Source organism: Myxine glutinosa, chromosome 4, assembly GCF_964187855.1.
Source record: "Myxine glutinosa chromosome 4, kmMyxGlut1.1, whole genome shotgun sequence".
In the NCBI taxonomy this organism is placed as follows: Eukaryota; Metazoa; Chordata; class Myxini; order Myxiniformes; family Myxinidae; genus Myxine; species Myxine glutinosa.
Genome location: NC_136264.1, coordinates 78,320,143 through 78,346,611, shown reverse-complemented (window position 1 = coordinate 78,346,611; position 26,469 = coordinate 78,320,143). Strand labels below are relative to the sequence as shown.

Here is a 26,469-nt window from a genome sequence, read left to right as displayed (position 1 = left end):
ATTTTGCCATTGTCAAAGAGTACCGCAACTGGTGATAGTGTTCGGTTACAAGGGATCGGTGGCTGTGTTAGTGCCCCACTTCATGTCATCCATTTGGAATCCGATTTGGTGTCAGGACCGGTCACCGTCGGTTTACAAGCCACGCTTCCTGTAGAGGGAGTATCTGTGATTATCGGGAATGATTTGGCCGGGGGGCAAATTTATGGTAACCCGAGGGGGGATAAAGAGCCCCGCAGGGGAAATAACACCACCCCAGCTCGGAATGGCGACACAAGTTCCAAGTTATTTGTAGGGGGACTGAACTTCAACACAGAGGAAGAAGTTCTGACCTCTGTCTTCAACAGATATGGGCCGCTGGTGGAAGTGCGGGTTGTAAAAGACAGGGAAACGCAACGGTCAAGAGGGTTCGGCTTTGTCACGTTTGCCAGCACAAGAGACGCCAGGGAGGCAGAGAAGAATTGGAATGGTAAGGATTTGGAGGGTCGGACCATAACAGTAGGGAAGGCATTTCGTAGACGTCGAGAGGTCTACAGAAGAGGACAACTTGGCGGTAGTTTTGGGGTTGGCAGCAGCCGATATTACTATGGAGGCTCCCAGAGTTACGGCACCTCCCGAAAGAATGAATGTCAGAGCACTGGCCGAGAAGGAGACCGCCAGTCAAGTAACGGCTGGGACAAGGGGTCCCACCGTAACTGTTAGGAGTCTGGAGAAGTTGAAGCACTAGATACGGGGGAGCCGCCGAGCCGGGGCTCCTACACGGACTAACCGTGAACGCCACGTTCTTAAAGGCGTCCAGGTAGTGAACTTTCCTGCACGGACTAACCGTGAACTCCACATTCCTTAAGGCGTCCATGTAGGGAATACTCAGCTGGGCCTCCCGAAAAAGTGCTATCGAGAGGTTTAACTTTGGGGCTTTGGTCACCACCTCTTAACCGTCATTCAAGAGAAACTAGAAGTGGTTGACGCTTGGTCCAGAGTGAATTAATCTAGGGGTTTTGGTGAAATTTTGTTGCTTTATTTTTAAGTGATAATGGTGCCCGGGGGGAACTGATGATTTGGGGGGGTGTGTTATCTGGTTTGTTTATCCAAGTTGGCCGACAAAGAAAGTTTTCGCTGGGTTCAAACTTTCTTTGTTGAAGGGGGGGAGTGTTACGAATTCATGTGAATTACTATTCAGGTCTTTGCGTATCAATGTGTAGTCGATTAAAGGTTGTTGTGATTAAAGGGTCAGGAGCCCTTCTGGGAAAAAGGAGACCGGAAACGGAAGGAAAAAGACACGAGGTCCTGGAGAAGCGACGATCTTCTTCTTCTTCCTCGCCGAGCTCCGAGGCGAGGGTATCGATATTGAGCAGCGGGGAGGACGCTACGTTTGCTACGTTTGAAAGCCCGTCTGACAAAAGGAGTTACCTGCGCAGGGTACTTACCCCTTGACACGTCAAGTTGCCGTGGGTCTGTGCACGGAACCCAGCGTCCGGCACAGTTCGCCTCACCGTCTACAAGGACGCGTACGGGTCGCACCTTGGGCCTCGCGCGCATGGCAAGCCACGCTTGGTTTTGCCCCGTTGCGTGGCAAGGAGGTGTGGGCTGCAGCAGCTGTCCCCGGTGCGAGACGTGCACGTTTGGGAGCACGTCAGCTAGGGGTTCGTTCAACCGCCCGTGTGCGGAGAAGCCGACCTTCATCTTGGTCAGGAGGGGCCCAGAGACATTGTGAGGGACAGAGACAAAAGGGGTCGTGAGTACCCAAGGGGTCGGGAGTGGGGGAAAGGGGACACACACATATAAGATGGCCATCTTAAGAATCTTAGTGATTGATTGTTGATTGTTGATGGTTATTGATGGTGGTTGATTGTTGATTGCTCGGGGAAAATATTATTGGTTATTCCGGATCCTTGGTGTGGGGTTTCTTATTGACTGGAATTCATATTGATTGCGTTACGAAAGCGTATAAATCATTGATCTTTCTGGCGGAGTTCCTCTCACGGTCCGGGGGTCACCGAGACCAGGTAGTTACCGGGAGGACCACGTAACAGTCAGTACCGTGACCCCCGAAACAAAAATTTATAACATTTATTAAAACATGTCTTGAAACATGTGTCAATGGTTCATAGCAAGCCCGATTTATTAAAACATGTCTGCCAATACTCAGTCAATGGGATGGCTGAAATTGCTTTGCAGCCTTCAGGTGATCAAAACGAGGACGAATGCTCGACAGGCAGCACCTCATGTCAGCGTCGATCATAAGCCTATTGTGTGCCTTCGTTTTCAGAGTTACCATGTTTGAGAATCCAGCCTCACAGCGATAGGTTGAGGGGGACTGGACCAATAGGGTCAGGGCCCTTTTCAAAAGAACAGGACAGTCCTTCACTTTCAGCCAAAATGTGGCGAGCTCTTGTTCCATAAAGTCACGTTTGAGCTGCGCATCTTCACGAATTCGGTAAAATTCAACCTTCGCAGCCACATCAGTATCACTGATGGCACCATCTTCAACGAAAAAGGGTCGGACGATCCACTCATCATGAGAGCGGTCGTCCAGTCTGGGGAAGTAACGTTCGATACAACACAACAACAACATGCATTTTAAAGGCCATTTTCCCTGCTAGAGCGGGGGTTAGCCATTAGCCATCGGTGAGGGCTTGATGATTGCAGAAAAAGCGATTTTTAAAAGAAAATTAACCTGAAATTGCAGACAGAATTATTTATTTTATCTGAGAAGCCAAAGGAGGTTTCTTCTTCTTTAGTTTCCCACAACTTTGTGTGAAATGCGATCGAGTTTAAAAAAAAGTCAGAATTTGACCAAATCAGTTTCATTTGTTTGTTAATATACCTCTTCCATTGACAAATCTTCAATTATAATTTTATTTGAGGTTCAAATGACCGCGGGAGATCGTGTGATAGTGATGACGTCCTGGAAGGACAAAATGGTGCGTTTCTTCTTCTTTCAACAATAAAGACTTATAGCTTCGAGACCATACATCCAATCATGTTGAAATTTTGCACACTTGTTCCACTTGATGAGGGATACGTTCGATGGCTTCACTAATTGCCAGAAGGTGGGTTGAGATCTCCTCGTGGAAGTGGCATTCAGCATCTGGCATAGCATCCAGGAGAGTCGTCATCTCAGTGAAGATAGTCGTGTCACCGTCCTGGACTCTTCTCTGGTAAAGGTGAATCTTTCTCCTGAACGCTGCCACTTTGTCACGAGCCGTGTGTAGCATTGAGAGGTCTCCTTGAAGTGACAGGTTCAAGGAATTCACCTCGGCGAAGAAGTCAGCCAAGTAAACAACCTTCATCACGAACAGTTCATCCTGCATCTTTTCATGAAGCTGATTCTCCTTCTCGGTGCACCCTCTCTCCAAGAACAGCGCTATTTCCTCTCGAAGTTGAATGACATGATTGAGAACTTTACCACGCGAAAGCCAGCGCACCTCTGTGTGGAATATCAGAACAGTGAAATCGGCGCCCATTTCTTCACACATTGCTTTGAAGATTCTTGAGTTTGTTGCGCTCCCTTGGATGTGGTTCACAATCTTCACCACATCTGAAAGCACTTCTTGAAGACCAGGAGGGAGAGTCTTCATCGGTAAAGCATGGCGATGCATCCTGCAGTGGGTGAAGGAGGCATGGGGAGCGACATCCATCACGAAGGCTTTGAAGCCGGATTTGCATCCGACCATGGAAGGTGCCCCATCTGTACACACCCCGACAAGTCGTTCCCAGCCAAGCTCATGTTTGATGAGGAAGGCTTCCAGCATTCTGAACACATCTTCTACCCGAGTGGTAGTGGTCAATGGCTCCGAGAACAAGTGCTCCTCCTTCATGGCTTCTCCGTCGAGGTAACGAACGTAGACTAGCAGTTGGGAACATGAGGCAACATCTGTTGACTTGTCCAGTTGCAGTGAATACACTGGACTGCTCTTCACAGCACTCACTACTTGCAGCAGAATATCATTACTCATATCCCAGATTCGACTTTTGACTGTCATTCGAAAGGGAAATCTGCCTGAACTTGTTTGACTGCTGTTCCCCCAGCACCAACTTGGCTGCTTCGAGAAGGCATGGCTTGATAAACTCTTCACCGATGGTGTGAGGTTTCTTAGTTTGTGCGATTCGATAAGCAATCCGGTATGAAGCCTCCAGCGCTGCTTCATTTTGACGAGCGCAGTGACCCATCGAATCGATGCGGGAACCCTTGAGTGCGGCTTCTTTTCGTTTGAAATAGTCCACGCCCTTCCGCCAGGTCGCTGTGACAAGACTCCAAATGGATCTTCATTTTGCTGAGCTTTATGCTCTCGTGGCTCAAAACCTTGGCACAGATAACACATTGCGGCTTGACCACGGATTTTTGAACAATGCTTGTGAAACCGAACTTGAGAAATGCTTCACTATACGTGCGCTTCTTGGCAGACATGGTTCACAACCTGTGAAGCAAAATAAGACATGAGAAAGGTGATGAGAATGTGACGGAATGCACGAACAAAAGGCAAAATCACAGTGAAATTATAGTGAAAATGGGTATATGTAAGGCCTACTCTACTCACAGTTTGGCCATGCACGAACGCTAACACATGGCAGTTGACAAGCATGAGCCTCGATCACACATGATCCAGGCCACACACAGTTCGTGTGCGTATACGTACGCGCATACGCAAACAAAATACTGTGTGTGGTATGTATCTTTGTTAGGTTCCTAAAAATGGGCTCAACAAATTGATATGTTATTTATGACCCCTTCATGACCCCCAGAAAAACCCCAAACGACCCCCATGGGCATCACGACACCCAGGTTAAGAACCGCTGTGCTAACTGATCATGTATATCTTATAACAGCTTCACATGCAAAAGTTTGCTGTTTTCCTTTAACCATTCATAAGGTTATATTTATTCATATACTTCACAAAGGTTAACATAAAGTTTATAAAAATAAAAAGTTAAAGTTAAGTTATAAAAAGTTGCTTTCAGGTTAACATAGTTCGAAAAATTAAATCATGTAGTCTTTGTAATGCCAATCAAAGAGGAATAAGTTCTTTAATAATAGGTAAATATAACTAAAATCACAAACAGGAATACCTAATCCCACACAAACTATGCATAATGTTTTCATTAACATAGATTCCTCACTTTTTATTTTATTTTGATTTTTTTCCTTGAGGAATTATTTTAATAGTTTCTACTCGTCGTATTTGATCTTAAAAAATGGTGCTTTATGCCACATCAATTTTCATGGTTTCAAACTTCTGGTGATATCAGATCACAGGCCTTTTAAGACTAGCACAATTCATAACATTCTATTTATGGTATTATTCCGACTCTATCTCGTCCATTTGTATCAGTATGTGATTCAGTCTTTTTATTTCTGTTTCCAAGTTACCATAAAGTTCTTCCTCATTTGAGTTCACATTTGGTTCCTCTCTCAGCACCATTTCATGGTTAGTTATATTATTCAGACACACTGTCACCAAAGCTTTTAAGCAAGCCACCACTAAAACTATTGTCAATATAATTACCAATCCAACAAATAGGTATTGGAGTATTTTAGCTGCTACTCCTCCAAATATATTCATCTCAACCTTGTAAACATTTATGCAATCATAGAATTTTGCTCCCTTATCCCTCAACTCTTAGACATTTTATTTACAATCGTACTAATACAGATCTTACAATCGTACTAATTACAATCGTACTAATAAAGGAGGGTTTACCGTGGGAGTTGTTGTATGCAGATGATCTGGTGTTGATTGCAGAAAGTATGAATGGACTGAAGGAAAAGATGAACAAGTGGAAGGAATGTATGGAGACAAAAGGTCTGAAGGTGAATATCGGAAAGACAAAGGTGATGGCAAGTGGTAAAGCATGTGGTGAGGTGGAAAGAACTGGGAAGTGGCCCTGTGCTGTGTGCAGGAAGGGTGTCGGAGTGAACTCCATTCAATGTACAATGTGCGCTGAGTGGGTTCATCAAAAATGTAGTGGTCTGAGAGGGTGATTAACCAGTGTGGCAGCTATATTCAAATGTAAGGTGTGCACAGAGGGAGCTGCAGATGGAGGAAATGTTGAGTTGGGTCTTGGAGACGGCGTGAAGCTGGAAGGTGTGAAAACATTTTGCTACCTCGGAGACATGCTGAATGGAGAAGGTGGATCAGACTCGGCAACGGTTGCTTGAGTGAGATGTGCATGGAAGAAGTTTCGGGAACTGAGTGGCGTGCTGATGAGGAGGGGAGTGTCGTTGAAGCTGAAGGGAAAGGTGTATGCTGCATGTGTGAGAAGTGTTATGATTTATGGGAGCGAGACATGGGTAATGAACGTAGAGCAGCAACGAAGGTTGGAAAGGGTGGAAATGCGAATGGTTCGATGGATGTGCAGAGTATCGTTGAGAGAGAGGAAGACAAATGATGAATTGCGAAAGATTATGGGAATAGAGCCTGTGATTGATGCTGTGAAGAGGCACAGGTTGAGATGGTTTGGTCATGTGTTGATGAAGGATGAAAGTGACTGGTTGAGAAGAGTGATGGAAATGAATGTAGAAGGAAGTAGAGGACGGGGAAGACCGAGAAAGACTTGGCTAAAGATGGTGGAAGAAGAAATGCGGGCAAGGGGGTTAACAAGGAGAGATGCAGAAAATAGGGCAAAATGGAGAAGATTGTCATGGGGACCGCAAGGCTAACTCCCGCTCTCGCAGGGAAAATGGCCTTAAAATGCATGTTGTGTTGTTGTACTAATACAGATCTTATTCATCCAATGGGGTTTTTTCCTTGACAATTGTCACACTGTAACATTTTAATAGACCTTTGGAAATATTTTCCAAATAAAGTTTGTTTACCAAAATTGGTTTACCAATATGCTCATCTGCAAATTACGTATGTAATTACAGTTTTTCCCAATTTGTTTGGCCTTTATGGTTGTAGAAGTTGCTGTTTACATGCAGTATCTTTTTATCTACCAAGCAATTATACTTCCATATGAGACCTCCACCAGATATAAAACCTGGGATTTCTAATCATATTGATGCATAACATCAGGACAATGAGGCTGCACGTAAAATTCCGCTATCGTTTACTGCCATAAATGCATTCTATTATTATTTTTATTATTTTTCTCGCACAAACAAAAGATATTGTCGTGTGGCCGTCTTTGATTAAAATCAGACGGTCACGGAAGCCGATTGCGAAGGCCTTAGCCCTTGAGGCAAAAACTCAATGGCAGACTCCAAAAACAAAAAGCTACACCAAAGTGCGCGGGATGGAGGGGGGTGCGAGACTCCTGCAGTCTTACTACCTGTTAAATCAACCACACGGGAAACTGCGTTCAGATATATACAGGAAAATAACACAAGGATTTATTAACGGTTCCGAGAACAAAGAAATGTGATGCTCTAAACCCCCTATATGGAGTACTCCCACCCGACAGACTTTTTAAACAAACCACAGAGCAGACGACGAAATAAACAAAGAGGATGTGTGTGTGTGGTGCGTTCTTAGCTTTTCTCGCTCGGGAGCATTGCGTCAAGATAGTGCAGGCCTCGGACAGTTAGGCCCTGACATGTGGGCCGGGAGGGGTCTCCCCGACGCAACTTGCTCGCCGGCCCTGGGCCTCTCACACCGCAACTCTCAAACGCTCGCCCCGTCCGAAGTACCACGGTTCCTGGGGCTGTCGTCTCTGCTCGGCCTTTTTGAGATCGTGGGTGGTTGGCGATGGTATGCACGAGGCCACGAAAGCGTCCACCAACGGGGCGAACCTCGGCACAACAGCCGCCCACGCAAGCACGTGATCCGATCACAGGGACGATGGGAGGGAATGAAGACAGGAAGGAACGAGAGGGAAAAATGTCCGGTGCACTCTATCACGACTGAATTCTCTCAGCTCTCCCAAATGGCGTCTGCTCTGCCTCGTGTCCAACTCCGAACTCTTCTTCTTCTCCTTTTCACTTCCCTCACGTCCCGCGTCCCGCCCTCTCGTGACGTCCATTCGTCCGCCTTCCCCCATGACGTCAAAAGAACAGCCCCCTTCTCATCGTGTCTCGGCAGGGCGTGTCTCAGCCTGCCCGTTTTGGTGGGCGTTGTTCCATTGATGTGAAAGGGAAGGGAATTCATTAATGTGGGTGCGCTAGGGGTATGAATTCCTACTGTCTAGGTGCGGTGCGCCAAAAGGGACATTGGATTGACCACAGGGGTGGGAAAACACACAAAGTTACCCTTATTGCCCTGACTACTTAGCACTTCCTGTCCCCGTACAGGAAATACATACGCAATTATCCCGGCGACACATACTAACTTGAAGGTACATAGTGGGTTCTAGCTATCGTGACATCCCGGAGCATTCGACCTACACAGATCTATCTGGCTCTAGATATTCCTCTACCCCTCCCGACATAACAATATCATCCATACCTTAGGTTATTATAAATCCATTGATTTGGAGCTGTCTTCCAACTTCCATGAGGAAGAATCATAACTCTATGAGTCTCAGTAATATCTCATCTAATTTAACCAGTTTCATAAAATTATTCACTCATTACGTCATTCTACTTCCATAAGTCAAGATACATTGACGTCTACCATTACCATTTCTTGTATTATCAATTCAACAAATTTTTACCTACCCAGAACCAATTCCCTGGTACTTATCAAAATATTACTATTCTTAGGGAGTATTTTAAAATCTCCTTTCATAAATCATCCAGCTCATCTTAGTGAGCTCTTCCCCATTATCACATCTGTATTCGTTTATTAAAACATCTCATCTACACCTAATACACATCCATACCTACAGCACAATTTTGCATTCTGATAAAATCCAAATTTATATGTATCAGAAATCCGTGAGCAGAGAAACTCTCTAAGAGACTCTGCTAAGTCCGTGCAAGATCCCTTACAAATTTGGCTAATTTTACCCACAAAGGCATGTCATTACCTTTGAATTTTATGAACCTCATATCCATAAATAGTGTTATGAATTAGGGGTAGAGGAATATCTAGATCCAAGTAGATCTGCATAGTTAGGTGTCCGGCTGTCTTGATAGAGAACCTCACCTGTAACAAGTTCTGTGTAGCCCGAATGTCGGATTAACCTTGTAACCTTGTCCCTGTTACGAGGGGGCGGGCCATGCTAATTAGTACAGGGATTATGGGTAAAATTCCCTTGTGTGTCGTTCTCTCTGTGAGCATCCAGTGTCCCTTATGGCAATACATCCCATAGACATTAGATAGGCCCATTAGCGCACCACACATTAAATAATTCCCCCGCCACCACAATGACTTTGGAGGAGCCAACAGGCAGCAGTCACGCAGTAGGCCACCATGGGCGACAAACATCGTGCCAGGCAGGCTGGAGCCATGCCCAGGAGAACGTGTAATTGGTCGGGGAAGGGACAAAAAGCTTCCCCATAATTGGAGGGTAAAAAAGGTAAAGGAGCGGCACACTGATTGGCCACTGACCGTTGACACCTCGGCCAATCAGTGCGGAAGGCGCGAACATTCGGCCAATCAGTGATTGTGCAAAACGTGAAGTGAAGGCGCAAAAGTGAAGTGAAGGCGCAAAACGACAACTTAGAAGCAGGTCGCCGATTGAAGGACAAGCGCCGGTGACGTCAGAAGGTGCGAAAGACCACCAAGAAACGAGGCACTGGTTGGGGGAGAGAAAGGGCTGACATGAGACCGTGAGTGACAAGAATGACTCGCTTGCCGGCATTTCGCTCTCTTCTTTGCGCTCTACTTTGCTCTTCTTCGCTTTCTTCCCTCGCTTCTCTTCCCTTGGCCTCTTGCTCCTGACTGTCCCTTCGCGATGGGCCTTCTGTTGCTTCGGACCTGGTGATGAGCGGGGCTTGCGTTGGAGCGCTGACGAGCGGGCGCGCTGAGGGCCAGGCAGTTCGCGCCAACCGGAGCTGCGTCGGACGACGCGCCCGAGCCAGACGATCCCTCACACTGTCAGACGCAGATAAGCTCGCATCCACAAATGCACAAACAACGTTTCTTTTATGTACTGATTTCCCTTGTCTTGTATGTGAAGTGAGGTGTGCAGGATCCAGATTTAGGATTTAGTTTTTATCGTCGCGTTTCCCTGTCCCGATATTTATTTTGAATAAACCCTTGTATTATTTCCCTTTCCATTCAAAACCCCATTTTGGTTTGATTCATTAATTTGCAGGGTTGAAGACTGCTCGGAATGCGTCAGGTAAGAGATCGCCGCTTCTTCCTTTTCCTTCTTCCTCCCGTGCTTGCATAGTCAAATCCGTCATTGAATCCGTCATTGCGATACTAGCAGAAGTACCCGGCATTGCCGGGCGGGGGAGGGGAGAAGGGAGGGGAGGGGAGGGGAACGGGGGGGGAGGGGAGAAGAGGGGGGAGGGGAGAAGAGGGGGAGGGGGAGGGGGAGAGGGGAGAAGAGGGGGAGGGGGAGGGGGAGAGGGGAGAAGAGGGGGGATGGGGAGGGTGAGGGATGGGAAGGGGTGGGAGGGGGGAGGGGGAGTGGGGAGGGGGAGTGGGGAGGGGAAGGGGGGAGGGGAGGGGAAGGGGGGAGGGGGAGGGGTAAGCGGGGGAGGGGGAGGGGGGAGGGAGAGGGGGGAGGGGAGGAGAAGGGGGGATGGGGAGGGTGAGGGGTGGGAGGGGGGAGGGGGGAGGGTGAGGGGTGGGAGGGGGGAGGGGGAGAGGGGAGGGGTAGGGGAGAGGGGAGGGGAAGGGGGGGAGGGGGAGGGTGAGGGATGGGAGTGGGTGGGAGGGGGAGAGGGGAGGGGTAGGAGGGGCGGGGGAGGGGTAGTAGGGGAGGGGGAGGGGTAGTAGGGGAGGGGGAGGGGTAGGGGGGAGGGGAGGGGGGAGGGGGGAGGTTACATTACACCGATTTACATTGAAAACTGCTGAAATATGTACGCAACTTCAACTTAGCACAGTTTAGTAAATACTCAAGATAAATCCATGCGGTAAAAGATTGCTGAGAGTTGCTAAGACCTACGACTTAGAAATTCCACCTGGACACACTTCAGGGGGCACTTTCAAAGGGGAGATGTGCTTATTGTTTCTAAAATTTTTTAGGTGTGGTATGGGCACGATATTTGCATGCATCGGTTTCAAAAATCGAGCAAATATGGTAAATATTACTCACGTGAAACCAGGATCCGTCTCGGTGGTAGCCATGAGTGTGTAGATGTCACATGATCAGTCATGAAGAGTGGTTAAGGCCAAAATATGACATACCATGGCATAAAAACGATTTGCCCGCAAAGCATTGCACCGCAACGGCGGTCACAGAGTGCCATGCACAGCGTGACGTAAGTAGTGCGCGCAGCGCCCCTGGCAGATTTACCGGTCCCTATCAAAGACATTTAATTCATATCGCACAAAATCGACAAAAATCGACACAAAACACGATCGCTTTTCGCTCTGAATTACGTGCAAACGTGTGACGGAAATCACCATCGCCCAGCATCGAATGCCAACCAAGATGGCGCCTGGTAACTGCATCTCCACCTATGTGGAGTGAATGGCAATGGTCACATCACGTGATCGCTCTGAGCGAATCAGTCTAGCGGCGGGGATGGAACATCACGTGATCGCTCTGGGCGAATCAGCGAGCTGCTCGCACTGGCTGAGATTAGCGGGGACTTCGCTGAAATGCGCTGAGGTAAATATGAATAAAAAATATGGATCTCGTCAAATATTGTTTCGGCCATGTTCGTCCCAGGCTCAATGGCCATGTCTATGCCAAATATCAAGCACGTGAGCCTCTCCGTTTCGGAGTCTATCGGTAACATTACACACACACACACACACACGCACGCACGCACACACACACACACAAACTGTGTTATATATATATAGATTGCAGGAACCGCACATTTGTCAATGAATCGAGAAACAGAAAATGGACGCAACAAAAGCTTGCTTGAAAGACGAACGTGCAATTGCGCAAACCCCGCAGAATGGTAATTCCATCGCCGAACACAAGCAGGAGATTAAATTATTTTGTTTCCAGAGCTCCGATCTGATGGCGTTGCCGGCGACATTTTGACCTCACTCGTCGGTCTGTTTGAGGACACGAGGAGAGCGTCATCCACCGTCCACAAAACTCGATACCTTCAAATCCCTTTTTGTGCATTTATCTGTCCGAATGGATTTGTACAGAACTTGAGAGGAAATAAGAGGGGAGATCAAACGGTGATAAGGCAAGGGTCTTTCACTCAGTTGTTAATGTGTGGAATGGTCGCTCCGGAAAGGTCGTGGCAGCAGAAACTACATTAGTCTAAATTGGAATGAGATAAGTACCCGGAAATAATGTAGATCGAGACGTTTAGGGATATTTGCAGAACTTCTTGGCAGCTTGAGCAAGGATGGGTCATTGTGAACACCATTGCGGATTGTTGGCTGTGGGGGAGAGGGGGGAAGAGGGTGGGGGGGCAGGGAGGGTGGGTCGAGGGAGGAGGAGAGGGGGAAGGGTGCAGGTGGGGGAGGGAAGGGGTCTAGCTCGTCAAGATGTGGGGTGTAGTGAAATTATACCAAGGTGAACCCAGGGTGTGCTCGCTACAGAAGGGGCGTCTATAAGACCCGGGACAACCGGGGCGCGCGGACACTCCAGCGGAACTCACTGTGACATAGTCCTGTAGTTTGAATGGTATGTACGCCCCTAAATGCTGCGCTGACTGTCCTCTCTGTTGGACCATTGCTATATTGAATCGACCCTTGCTCATGAAATACTCTGATTTTAATGCCTGTTGCATGCATGTATTCTTACAGGATGTACTACAGATCTAAATGATATTAAACCTACCCAGAGGTCAAGTCGTGTCTGAGCTTGATTTTCACGACATTTAATATCATTTAGATCGCTGGAATGGCTGACCACAAGATGATCGTGGTACCGATTCTCGGAGCCGACCCTCAAGCTGAGGGATCAGCATCGGAGTTCACTCACTGGCTCAAAACGCTGGAGAATTACTTTGCTGCTCACGAAACAGAGCCCACCGCAGCGATAACGCTGTCCGTGTTACAGTCGAAGGTCTATCACACCGTTTTCCGGAACATTTCTCGATTTGGGACGTACGCTATGGCTCTAGCCGAGCTGAAGCGCCTCTACGTAAAGACACGGAGCGCTGTGCACGGCCGGCATCAACTCTCTCAGCGGCGACAGCAACCATCTGAATCGATCGATCGCTTCGCGCAGGAGTTGCGCTACCTGTTGGCAGACTGCGTGCAGGATGTCCGGACCCACGAACAAGTGCAGGACGACTTGCTCCGAGATTCATTCATCTCCGGAATTAATTCTGGAGTTTTGCGGCTCCGGCTCCTGGAGGTCGCGGATCTGACATTTACAGAGGCACTACGGCTGGCACGCGTATACACAGATGCCCGAGAACAATCCACCGCATATGATCACCCACGAGTCGTGGCGGGGACCTCGCAACTCGTGCGACCGGAGAGGGCTACCGCCGAGGATACGGAGGAGGACCCGACCACTACGGCCGAGTCTCTGGGAGCTCCTGAAGCGGACTCCGCTTCCGGCCTCACTGCTGCCGCCGCTGCCCGGCCACGGCCTGACCGGTATGCAAAATGTTATTTTTGCGGGAATCGGCAGCACCCTCGCTCTGAATGCCCGGCCCGGGAGGCTACATGCCACCTGTGCTCCACCAAGGGCCATTTTGCAAAGGTCTGCAGGAAGGCCGCTCGGGGCACGCGTCCCCGCGTGACCTTGAATGGGCTCATCGCGGAGCCAATGGATCGAGCGCCGGACGGGGCGCCTCACTCGGCTTTGAAGAGCCGCTCTCCTTCTCGCGGGCCTCTGGCTACACGCCCGACCTTGGTGAGATACACCGGGCCGCCGAAACAAATGGCGCGAACGCGACCGGCCACAGCGCGGCCGACCTTGACTGGCGTTCGAACGCCTACTTCAAACAAGCGACATGCTCCTGCTTTGGAAACTCCTCTCGATGTGTGGCAAACGCAGCACGTGACTCGAGCCCCATCTGACGGCGGCTTTTACGAATTACATGCACCCACTTTGGCATATGAATCTGCAGACGGCAGAGATCTTTCTCACGTGACGCGAGCGCCATCTGGCGGCGGCTCTTACGAATTACATGCACCCACTTTGGCATATGAATCTGCAGACGGCAGAGATCTTTCTCACGTGACTCGAGCGCCATCTGGCGGCTGCTCTTACGACCTACACACACCCACTCTGGCAAATGAAACTGCTGATGAGCCAACTGACTTCAATGCTCCTGCTGAGGCCCAACCTGCCGACGCTGCCCGAAGGATTGCAGCCGGCGTGGGATCCACCCGCGGGGCGCGATCTTCTCGCCCGGCCGGTACAATACCTGCCGGGTCTGCCGGCCTTGCGCAGGCCATCATTCCGCTCACGGTCGCGGGCGTTTTTGCGCAAGCTTTGATAGACACGGGGTCCATGGATAGTTTTATCGATCAGCGACTCGTGCATCAACATGGGTGGCCGGTTCTCGGGACAACCCGCCGGATCTTCATGGCCTCTCAGGGACTTCGGTTGAGCACAAAAGGGGCGTGTCGATTGAAACTTGTGATAAAGGGACGCACGTTCCCGGACGTGTATCTCATGGTATTACCTGCTTTATGCGCTGACGTTCTGTTAGGACTTGATTTCCTTAAGCGGCATGGATGTTTGGAAATAGACTTCGGTGGGCCGGACACACTCGCTGTGTGCGCCCTCGCTCAAATGGACATGGAGCCTCTCTCACTGTTCCCCAACCTGACCACTGATTGTACCCCTGTAGCCGTCAAATCGCGGCGCTACTCTCGCGCGGACGCGCAATTCATTGCGGAAGAAATGGCCCTGTTCTTAAAGGACGGTATTATAGAACACAGTAGGTCACCGTGGCGGGCCCAAGTCTTAGTGGTGCGGAGTGAGGCCCACCGCCGGTGCATGGTAATCGACTATTCGCAGACGATTAATCGTTTTACACAGCTGGATGCCTACCCCTTACCGGGGATGGACGCCCTGGTACGCCAGGTGGCTCTGTATTCCGTTTATAGCACTCTCGATCTGCGTAGTGCGTATCATCAAGTCCCCATCTCTAGGGCTGATCGCGTCTTTACAGCCTTTGAATCGGGTCAGCGGTTGTACCAGTTCACGAGACTTCCCTTTGGGGTAACTAACGGAGTCGCTTGTTTTCAGAGGGCTATGGATGACCTCGTTGCGAAGGAGAATTTGACCGATGTCTTTGTCTATCTGGACAATCTTACGGTTTGTGGGTATGACCAGGAGCATCACGACGCTAATCTGAAACGCTTCCTCGAGGTCGCGCGGAAATATCGCCTAACCATGAATGCGGCTAAGTGTCGATACTCTCTACGCACGGTAGACCTTTTGGGGTACACCGTGACCCATGGCTCCGTCTCTCCGGATAAGGAGCGTCTGCGCCCTTTGCTCGATATGGCTCCGCCTAGCGATCGGGCTTCGCTGAAACGCGCTTTAGGGCTGTTCGCCCACTACTCAAAGTGGGTGCAAAATTTCTCCGTGAAGCTCCGCCCCCTCGTGGCCTGCGACACTTTCCCCATGGGCCCGGCCGCCCTGGCGGCCTTCGAGGGCCTTAAAGTCGACATCGCTGGCGCCGCTGTCGCGACGATTGACGAGAGTGCCTCTTTCGTTTTGGAGAGTGATGCCTCGGATCATGCGATAGCGGCGACTCTCTCCCAAGGAGGCCGCCCTGTGGCTTTCTTCTCGCGGACTCTCACCTCCGCCGAGCGGAGGCATTCGTCTGTCAAAAAGGAAGCGTACGCGATCGTCGAATCAATTCGGCGATGGCGGCCGTATCTGCTTGGGCGGAGTTTCCAAATCGTCACGGACCAACAGAGTGTTGCGTTTATGTACGACACCTTACATGCTCAGCGCATTAAGGATGAGAAAATCACCCGTTGGCGTATCGAACTCGCCGACTTCTGCTACACCATCAAATACCGCCCGGGGAAGGATAACCTGGTCGCTGATGCCTTATCGAGGCCGGCCACTTGCGCGGGGGTTGTAACTTTGGAGGGGCTGCGCACTTTGCACGGCACTATGTGTCATCCCGGGGTAACGCGCTTCGCGCATTTTGTGCGCGAGGGCAATCTGCCGTACTCGATTGAGGACATCCGCCGCATCTGCCGTGATTGCGCGATCTGTGCGGAACTCAAACCGCGTTTTTATAACCCTCCTATGGGGACACTCGTTAGGGCTACTAGACCGTGGGAGCGCTTGGCGATGGACTTCAAAGGGCTGCTGCCAATGTCGAGCAACTCTCGCTATCTGCTCACTATCGTCGATGAGTATTCCCGATTCCCCTTTGCTTACACGTGCGGGGATATGTCGGCTGCCACGGTTATTCGGTGCCTGCAGAATTTGTTTTCTATGTTCGGGTATCCAGCCTACGTGCATACCGATCGGGGTGCGGTGTTCCTGTCCCAGGAGGTGAGGGGCTACTTGCTCCAGCATAATGTCGCTTTGAGCTAAACCACCCCGTACCGGCCCCAAGCGAATGGGCAGATCGAACGCTTTAATGGGATTATATGGAGGGCCGTCATGCTTAGCCTTCGGACCCTCGGCCGAGGCCTCGATAAATGGGCGTGGTCACTACCTGCCGCTCTAAACTCGATCCGGGCTCTCCTATGTACTGCCACCAGCCAGACTCCTCACGAACGACTGTTCCACCACCCTAGAAGCTCCGGCAGTATCCAATCTTTACCCAGCTGGCTCGCTGAACCGGGGCCCGCCTATCTCAAACGAGCGGTTCGCGCTAGCAAGTACGACCCCCTTGTTGACAAGGTGCAGGTCCTCCAGGCTAATCCCGAGCATGCTCGTGTGTTAACGGCGGATGGCCGCGAGTCTACCGTCTCCGTACGCCATCTCGCCCCATGTGGGGACGACGACAGGGATATCGACGAACCCGTCTACGAGTCTATGGACTCTACCGAAGCTTCCCCTATGGAACTACCACTGTTACTCCCGTCGTCCCCCACTCCCGTGCCCGAAGGCGCAGGGGCGCCCCCTCCGACTCCCACCTCCGGCGGCTATTCCGACGCGGGGGACTCCGGGCTTGGGGACGCCGTGCCCGGTAGATTCCGAACACGAACTGGCAGGGAAGTTCGCCACCCCGACCACTACGGGTGGACCGACTGACATGGATTGACGTGACCCATTCGTTTATTGCTGATGCTTGCTTGCAACCTGCCGAGCGGCAGTATAGTTCTAACGGCGGGGAGAATGTAGTGAAATTATACCAAGGTGAACCCAGGGTGTGCTCGCTACAGAAGGGGCGTCTATAAGACCCGGGACAACCGGGGCGCGCGGACACTCCAGCGGAACTCACTGTGACATAGTCCTGTAGTTTGAATGGTATGTATGCCCCTAAATGCTGCGCTGACTGTCCTCTCTGTTGGACCATTGCTATATTGAATCGACCCTTGCTCATGAAATACTCTGATTTTAATGCCTGTTGCATGCATGTATTCTTACAGGATGTACTACAGATCTAAATGATATTAAACCTACCCAGAGGTCAAGTCGTGTCTGAGCTTGATTTTCACGACATGGGGTATGGTCAATGTGATGTTTCTCCCACAAAAACCGTCTTCGCAAAGAAGAAGTCCCCGCTCCCCCATCCCCGGAAAGAAACAACTGATATTAAAAAAAAAACATTTCTCATTTTTGATATAAATTGGTTTGGTGTTGATGAGGTGCAATAATGACGGGCCGAGTGGACACCTGCTGGGTCTAAATTCCTTGCGCACCTTGAACTGTTAAGGCTGGAAAAAGCCAACGCAGAGACACCTGCGATGACCCCACTCTCACGCATTGTTGTTTTCTAGGTTATTGTGCATCAAGTGCAAAGTTCATAATCATCGAATGTTCTGTATTTGGTTTGGAAGTGACAGAACGCCATGATTTGTACACAAAAAGAGAAATCCAAATAACTTTACGGAATTTCATACGAAGATGACGAATTTAGTTCTTTTGAAGGGAAATTCGGATCAAGAATGATACACGCCCACTTTTCATCTAACCAATGACTGAGCATCAGTTTGTGTTCTCCACCTGAAAACGCTTTGTGATCCAGATATTTGCATATGAACCCTTTATAAGAGGGAATCGTTCACACTCGTCTTCTTATTCTTTCTCTGAAGGTTCATATTTAACTGGTTCAATATCGACTCGTCATGCCTACGGATCAGCCCAAGCAAGTGGCAGCAAAGAAGGGTTCGAAGAAAGCCGTTTCCAAAGCGACTCGGAAGGGTCCCGGGAAACGGCGTCATCGCAGAAAGGAAAGCTACGCCATTTACATCTACAAGGTGCTGAAACAAGTTCACCCCGATACGGGTGTTTCTTCCAAAGCGATGAGCATCATGAATTCCTTCGTTAACGACATCTTTGAGCGCATCGCATCCGAAGCATCTCGTCTGGCGCATTACAACAAGCGCTCCACCATCACATCGCGGGAGATCCAGACGGCAGTGCGTCTGCTCCTTCCCGGGGAGTTGGCCAAGCACGCCGTGTCCGAAGGTACAAAGGCCGTGACCAAGTACACCAGCTCCAAGTGAGCTCGGACTCGTTTCTCTAGTTCATCCCCAAACGGCTCTTTTCAGAGCCACTCAATGTTTCTTTAATGGAGTGCGACTTTTCCTCTTCGTGTCCTTCCTTGGTGAAAGAACCACGTGATGTCATCTGTAACTAGAAATGTGGTTCATATTAATGTGCAGGTCAGGTTATCATCAACATTGTACTGAAGTAAAAAGTAGTCCTGTTAAAACTTCCTGTTAATTCCATGGATCGGTTTAGTTTGTGTCATGAGTTGGAACATAATTTATTGTGGGGTGGGTATGTTTGTTCGGCAGTCAGGATCAAATTTGATGAGGACCATGTTTGTCCAATCTATATTATAAAAGGACCCGTGTCTGTCTGTCGTGACATAACTTGAGACGGATTAACAGATTTCAATAAATCCAACTAAGGTGAATTCACGAAACTCCTGGGTGTTTGTGATCCCAAAAAAGAAATACCTTTTATTATGGGTACATGGACACGCGTGTCAAAACTGCAAATGCCAACACGTGAGGTTGGTTATCCTTGCACGGAGAACAGAATCTCCCAGGAATCCTCATCTTTATTTATTACTCCCGCCAGGGAGTAATGCATCCATCCGATGGTGTCCGTCCGTATGCGCATGTGTTCGTGTGTGTGAGCAAGATATCTGGAAAAGTTCTCAACGGATTTGGATGAAAGTTGGTGAGATGATTGCGCTTGGGATAAGGAAGAATTGATTAATTTTTGGTGAAGCCCAGGATATTATTCCATATCCAGGAATTTTATTTGGGAATTTTTTTTTGTTTTACTGCATTAAAGCTTTTATTCTTATTCTTAAATGATGTTTTCTCTCCTCTAATTCCGAGATATATCAAAATAAATTCTGACAGTTAGGGCTTACTTTCTTTTTTATTTTTTGTTTTGGGGAGAGGCAGTTAAACAAAACGTATCATTCCAACTTGACCCACAGCGGGAGTATGCGCTCGAATGAGTGGCGTTCTAGTTTCCCCAAAGATTAGCCATTGCAGCAGAGATTGGTATTGCCATCAGCGAAGAGACAGGTCTTATATTCTAGTATATCGGAACTGATGGGGGCAGTTACCACGAACTCAGAAAATCTATTAATTCCATTTCTCAGTTACTCTTCGCCCGAACAGCTCTTTCGTCGAGCCATGTAACTGTTCTCCTAAAACAACTTTCAGTTCAGAGCGTGGCCTCCAATTGCACGAAACATCACTAACATTTAACTTTACTTATTTAACATCACTTATTTATCATCACTAACATAAACTAACATTTAACAACAAAGTGCTCGGGCTCCTTGGCTTTTGAGCCTCTAATTAATCTTTGAATTCAATATCTCACCTTTTCACCTCGTCGAAATCAAAGTAATAAACGGAGCTGTCTCCATTGCATTTCTGGTGCCACAGAATAAATCATAAAGTTCGAGACGCCTGAAGCTCTTTCAGGAATGAGGTGGTGGCTCTGAAAAGAGCCGTTTTGTTGTAGCTGTTGATGAACACCACCCCCAAAATGTTTAACCACCGAACCCGTAGAGCGTACGGCCCTGGCGCTTCAAAGCGTACACCACATCCATGGCAGTAACGGTCTTGCGCTTGGCGTGCTCCGTGTAGGTAACAGCATCGCGGATAACATTTTCCAGGAACACCTTGAGAACTCCACGGGTTTCCTCGTAGATGAGACCCGAGATGCGCTTTACCCCACCACGACGAGCAAGGCGACGAATAGCAGGCTTTGTGATTCCCTGGATGTTATCACGCAGTACCTTGCGATGACGTTTTGCACCACCTTTTCCGAGACCCTTACCACCTTTTCCACGTCCAGACATGACCACACGGTTTGCTTCTAAACCCAAATCAGCAAAACCACGAACGTTCGCGTCTGTGTGGATGATAGTTGTACTGAGGCTTTATATTGGTGGAGAGCTCGATGTGACTATTTGTTCTTTAACCTTTGCACTTTGCCTCATACGGTTCATTACTTTCTCGATGTGAAGCGGTGCTTCCTTTATGATTTCTACCACGTCCGCGCGTGTGTTCTTTGCCTTTTCACCTCTCTAGACGCGCATGCGCACGTTGTCCTTAAGCTTTAACAATGTGCAACTGCACTCGCTCTTGCGGTCCCTTCGCTTTCGCTCAAAGAAACACAGAATCTTGTCAAATGAGGTTTAACTTCGGCAATAATTAACGGCGATTTCATTCTGAACACAACTGCAGAACTTTGCCAAAATAAACAACAAACGCAAACGACCCGAAGTTGCAAATACGCTTCGAAGGTCTCAAGTAATTGAAGGATCGATATTTTCATGACAGTTTGGATTTCAAGAAAAGTAAAACTGCCCTTTTTGGCGGACATTAACCTCGATGAACCACCGTCCATTATAAATGTAATTTCATTGCGGTTGAAACACAATAAATTATCGTGACGTTCAACCAGTGAACAGCAGAACCTTTCGCGATTATTACGAAGCTTTACTTTAACGCGTCGAAGATCTTTGAAGATGCTGCATGGAAGACCTTGCACCTTTCTTGGACGACAGGGGATTAATTGAACCAGTCAGGTAAATGTGAATGAGATATCACAACAGGTTCGTTTACAAAACCTGGATGTAAACAGAACATCACACGAAGCACGACACAAGATTCGGGTCGACGATTTTATTCGCGCTTGGATAAAAAAACAAAAAACTTTCCAACCATTGCTTACACCCTTGTGCTGTTGGTAAGTGGTAACCAAGTACTTTCACATTTGTGATGGTCCATGCTGAGATGACCTCGACACGAACCTCCAAAAAGGAGTTTTTTCATGTTTGTTTCATTGCCTTGCAAAGGTGGCTGCAGACAGGTGCATATTTCACCATTAACTCTGTGAGGTTTATGTCGGGTCAAAGAAGATATTTTGCTCGTGAAAATCTTATTCTGAGCATAGAAACCCCTTGGGTGAAGCCCGAGAACGTGTTCGAGTTAGCAATGTTCTGTCAAAGCAGATCGGCCATCTGCCGTGTCGGGTCGTGGAATGCGGCGAAAGGTCCAGATATTTGAAAAGATGCTTCTCTCCGTTTGCTGGGATGTTCTTGTACCTGAAATGATTGTGCGCATTGCGCATGGAGTTATCGTTCATGTGAATAACAAAGCTCAAAGTGATGCAGGAAACACAAATGGAAACGGTGAACGACTCCGAACGCTGACGTTGATTTCTACCACGTCCGCTCCTTCGCTCCGTCACTATAACAGGCGACGTGGTGAAGGGACGCTTTATTTGTGTAACACTGAGCCTCTTTTTGGATTTTTGTGTTACTTCTCATACTCTTGTTGGTGCGAAATGTCGGAGACTGTTCCTGTTTCAGCAGAACTTTCAACTTCGGCCCCGTCTGTCAAGCGAGGGAAGAATAAACCTGGCGCTTCCAAGACCCCGAAGAAGACTGACGGCACCCTTTCGGAAAAGATCATCAAGGTGGTGGGATCGAGCAAGGAGCGAAATGGGATGTCGCTTGTCGCCTTGAAAAAGGCCCTGGGGGCAGATGGCTACAATCTCCATCGGAATTCCGTTCGTATCAATTCGGCTGTGAAGAGGCTCGTTGCAAGTGGAAATCTTGTGCAGACCAAGGGAACGGGCGCTGTCGGCTCATTCAAACTGAACAAGGAGAAGAGTGCAAAAGTGAAGAAGAGCACCAGTCCCAGAAAAGTTGTGAAGAGCACAATCAAGTCTAAAGCGGCCAAGAAAGCGACCAAAAAGCCAGCAGTGAAGAAGGTGGTGCGGAAGATATCTCCCAAAAACACGAAAAGATCTATCGCCGCTTCTTCGAAGCGATTCAGTAAGTCGCCTGCAAAGGTGAAGAAAAACGTGAAGAAGGTTCTGCCTAAGACCAAGGGAAAGATCAAGATGATGAAACCAAAGTCCAAGCTTGCAACCAAGGGGTTGAAGAACAAGAAGGCGACGCTCAAAAAGAAGTGAGAGGAAGAGAAGACAAGAGTCGAGGTGAAGTTTCTCTTGTTCCTCCTGGTCTCACTTGCCCAAAACCCACAACGGCTCTTTTCAGAGCCACCCACCTCGTTCACTTGAAAGGAGCTGATTCGATGGTTCATAAAATCACTGGTGGGGCTGGGACACTGCAAACAACAAATCGGGTGCATCCTACATGCAGACATAATAGATGTAACCTTTGTATGCAGTATTTGATGAAGTGGTTTGTGAAAGAGCTTTATAAACAAGAGCACGAGGTTCAAATTATTTGCAAGACCCACAAAAGTTGTTCCATATTCATTCATAACTTATTTATATCAAACAATGACCAAAGAATGGCAAGTCACGTGACGAAACATGCAATGTTGTTAAATATGCAACATTCAAAGTGTGCCATCACGACTACGATTACTTGGTATTTAATAAATCACTAATTTCTAAGATCACTTTGTAATTGCCCCACGTGCCCCAATGTGCAGGAACAATGTCCCACCAAGAAATTAAGCTTGCCCCATTTGACATTGACACAGGTCGTTGACCATCCCCGTTTACCTGTAAACACAGTGCCTCGTGTCAGGAAAGGCTCGTACTTCACACGATTCTTCGTCCTTCCTCTGCACTGTTTCCTCATTCGGAATCCAAATACAGAGTTCTTGCAATATTTATGAACCGCACACTGTACGATGCATATGTGGAGATTATGCTTTTGTGCATGTTCTGCTTCAATATTTAATTCATGAAAACATTCAATATTTAATTAAGTAATAATATAACAAACATTTAATTCAATATTAAATTTAATTCATCTATACTATAATAGGCTACGGTGATTCTGTCCGTCTGTCTGTCTGTCCGGGGGTGTGTCTTACTCCGTTTCGACAGTAGCTCCACCCATTCTCGGAGAGGCTTCATATAAACAAATATCCACCATTATGGAAGCCCAGTGTAGAGAAAGAGGCAAGGCCATCCACTTACAACTCCACGCTGGTTCTCTGGCCGTTGTTGGAGCAATGACATAAAGTCACAGCGTCCAGTAGAAGTTGCAAGTAACATGTCATCCAACAATTGCTGATGTGTTAGATGTTCCAGGCACTGAACTGGAGCAAGTGATCGCCTTTCGCCCACTTATTACAATGTGATCCACGCAAATGGTCACAAAAATTTTCTTGGTGAAGGTGAACATCCTTTTCCAAACTTACAGAGGAAGATGCCTTTGCCATTCTTCAAAGGGAGGGTGTATGCCACACATAATCTCATCTCTTGCCAAATGTTTTCTGTTCGCACTCTTTCCAAAGCAGTTATCGCTTTATTTATTTCTGTTCTTCATTCAGCCATATCTGAATCTGCTCTCAACACACTCTAGTCCTAGATCAGGTCAGGTACATCTTGGCATGATGTTGCCATGTTCTAACTTAGTTGTTCTTGACCTTTTTGGCCCAACGACCCAATCAGACATTCTTGGTCAGTGTTACGAATTCATGTGAATTACTATTCAGGTCTTTGCGTATCAATGTGTAGTCGATTAAAGGTTGTTGTGATTAAAGGGTCAGGAGCCCTTCTGGGAAAAAGGAGACCGGAAACGGAAGGAAAAAGACATGAGGTCCTGGAGAAGCGACGATCTTCTTCTTCTTCCTCGCCGAGCTCCGAGGCGAGGGTATCGATATTGAGCAGCGGGGAGGACGCTACGTTTGCTACGTTTGAAAGCCCGTCTGACAAAAGGAGTTACCTGCGCAGGGTACTTACCCCTTGACACGTCAAGTTGCCGTGGGTCCGTGCACGGAACCCAGCGTCCGGCACAGTTCGCCTCACCGTCTACAAGGACGCGTACGGGTCGCACCTTGGGCCTCGCGCGTGTGGCAAGCCACGCTTGGTTTTGCCCCGTTGCGTGGCAAGGAGGTGTGCGCTGCAGCAGCTGTCCCCGGTACGAGACGTGCACGTTTGGGAGCACGTCAGCCAGGGGTTCGTTCAACCGCCCGTGTGCGGAGAAGCCGACCTTCATCTTGGTCAGGAGGGGCCCAGAGACATTGTGAGGGACAGAGACAAAAGGGGTCGTGAGTACCCAAGGGGTCGGGAGTGGGGGAAAGGGGACACACACATATAAGATGGCCATCTTAAGAATCTTAGTGATTGATTGTTGATTGTTGATGGTTATTGATGGTGGTTGATTGTTGATTGCTCGGGGAAAATATTATTGGTTATTCCGGATCCTTGGTGTGGGGTTTCTTATTGACTGGAATTCATATTGATTGCGTTACGAAAGCGTATAAATCATTGATCTTTCTGGCGGAGTTCCTCTCACGGTCCGGGGGTCACCGAGACCAGGTAGTTACCGGGAGGACCACGTAACAGAATTGGGGGCTCGTCCAAATTACGATTTGCGGATTCGCAATTGGGTCTACGTCCGGGATCTAAAATTGTATAAAATAATAAAATAATATTTTTATTAATTAAAATTTATTAATTAAGTATTAATTGGTAACTATTGGGGAAATTGGGGGTAAAGTCTTGGGTGAAGGTTAACAGGTGTTAACGATAGGCACCATGGCGTTTGTGGCACAGAACTTTGCGGTAACCCCGAGTGAGGCACAGTTCCGAGCGTTACTAAAGTCGGACCTCTTGAAATTGGCCAAACATTTTAACTTGGAGGTCCGAACTAATTTGAGGAAGGCAGAGTTGCAGACCACGGTGATACAGTCTATGGTGGGATTAGGAACATGGGACGAGTTAGCCTGGCAGTGGCTACCCGAAGAACCAGAAGACGTTGAGCTCCGGAAACTGGAGTTGCAATTACGGAGCCAGGAACGGATCAAAGAAGAAGAAAGGAAAGCAGAAAAGGAAAGAGCAGAAGAAGAAAGGAAAGCAGAAGAGAGGAGAGAAGAGAAACAAGCAGAGGAAAGGAGAGTGGAACGAGAACTCCAGGAAAGGTTAAAAGAAGAAGAAAGGAAAGCAGAAAAGGAAAGAGCAGAAGAAGAAAGGAAAGCAGAAAAGGAAAGAGCAGAAGAAGAAAGGAAAGCAGAAAAGGAAAGAGCAGAGGAGGAAAGGAAAGCAGAAGAGAGGAGAGAAGAGAAACAAGCAGAGGAAAGGAGAGTGGAACGAGAACTCCAGGAAAGGTTATCAGAAGAAGAAAGGAAAGCAGAAGAGAGGAGAGAAGAGAAACAAGCAGAGGAAAGGAGAGTGGAACGAGAACTCCAGGAAAGGTTAGAAGGGAGAAAAGCAGAGGAGAGGAGAGCTGCCAGGGAACTCGAAGCAGAGGAGAGAAAAGCCGAAAGGGAGTTGAAGGAACGTGATCTGGCGCTTCAGCAAGAGATTAAATTCAAGGAGCTGGATTTAATGAGAGAACGGGGAGAGGTACCACCCTTGCTGACGGGGTCGACACCTAGCCAGAACACCTGGGATGTGGGCAGACATGTGAGGCTGGTTCCACCCTTCAGTGAAAACGAAGTCGCAAAAATTTTTCCACACTTTGAGAAAGTGGCTCGACAGTTAAACTGGCCGGAGGAGGCCTGGACCATACTAGTGCAAAGTGTGCTGGTGGGGAAAGTTCAAGAGATTTATTCGGCGCTACCAATGGACCAATGTGCAGATTATGAGGTATTGAAGAAGCACATCCTCAAAGCCTATGAGTTGGTTCCGGAAGCTTACCGGCAAAAATTCAGGAATGCCAGGAAGAGGGAGAGTGAGACCCATGTGGAGTTTGCCAGACTGAAAGAAAACATGTTTGATCGGTGGTGTGAGTGAAAAGGAGTTGGGAAAGACTTCGAAACATTGCGTGACTTGATCCTGGTGGAGGAATTTCAACAGTGTGTCCACGAGGACATCAAAGTGTACCTGCAGGAAAAGAAAGTACCAAAGTTGTGGGACGCAGCCACCATGGCAGATGATTATGCCTTAACACACCGGATAGGGGTCCACAAACCTAACTCCTCGCCTAGATCTCCGCAGGGGAGGTGTGGAACAGCAGGTGCGGAGAACGACAAT

The 26,469-nt window shown here is 48.3% G+C and overlaps 4 protein-coding genes across 4 annotated transcripts; 2 read left to right on the top strand and 2 right to left on the bottom strand.

The window, feature by feature from the left end:
• Positions 1-2,146: 2,146 nt before the first annotated feature.
• On the bottom strand, positions 2,147-4,322 carry LOC137425892 (protein FAM200C-like). The gene is made up of 2 exons (XM_068114616.2): positions 2,998-4,322; positions 2,147-2,534 (listed from the first exon to the last, which is right to left on the bottom strand). The coding sequence occupies exons 1-2, from the start codon at positions 4,320-4,322 to the stop codon at positions 2,147-2,149; spliced, it is 1,713 nt and encodes a 570-aa protein (XP_067970717.2).
• Positions 4,323-9,434: 5,112 nt separating this feature from the next.
• On the bottom strand, positions 9,435-20,377 carry LOC137424842 (histone H4). The gene is made up of 2 exons (XM_068112701.2): positions 19,873-20,377; positions 9,435-10,247 (listed from the first exon to the last, which is right to left on the bottom strand). Exon 1 carries the CDS (start codon positions 20,354-20,356, stop codon positions 20,045-20,047), a length of 312 nt encoding a protein of 103 aa, XP_067968802.1. The 5' UTR covers positions 20,357-20,377; the 3' UTR covers positions 9,435-10,247; positions 19,873-20,044.
• Positions 17,730-18,827, top strand: LOC137424840 (histone H2B 1/2). The gene has a single exon (XM_068112700.2). It carries the CDS (start codon positions 18,144-18,146, stop codon positions 18,522-18,524), a length of 381 nt encoding a protein of 126 aa, XP_067968801.2. The 5' UTR covers positions 17,730-18,143; the 3' UTR covers positions 18,525-18,827.
• Positions 20,378-21,183: 806 nt separating the features above from the next.
• LOC137426176 (uncharacterized) lies at positions 21,184-24,818 on the top strand. The gene has a single exon (XM_068114865.2). It carries the CDS (start codon positions 21,544-21,546, stop codon positions 22,480-22,482), a length of 939 nt encoding a protein of 312 aa, XP_067970966.2. The 5' UTR covers positions 21,184-21,543; the 3' UTR covers positions 22,483-24,818.
• The last annotated feature ends 1,651 nt before the right edge of the window (positions 24,819-26,469 follow it).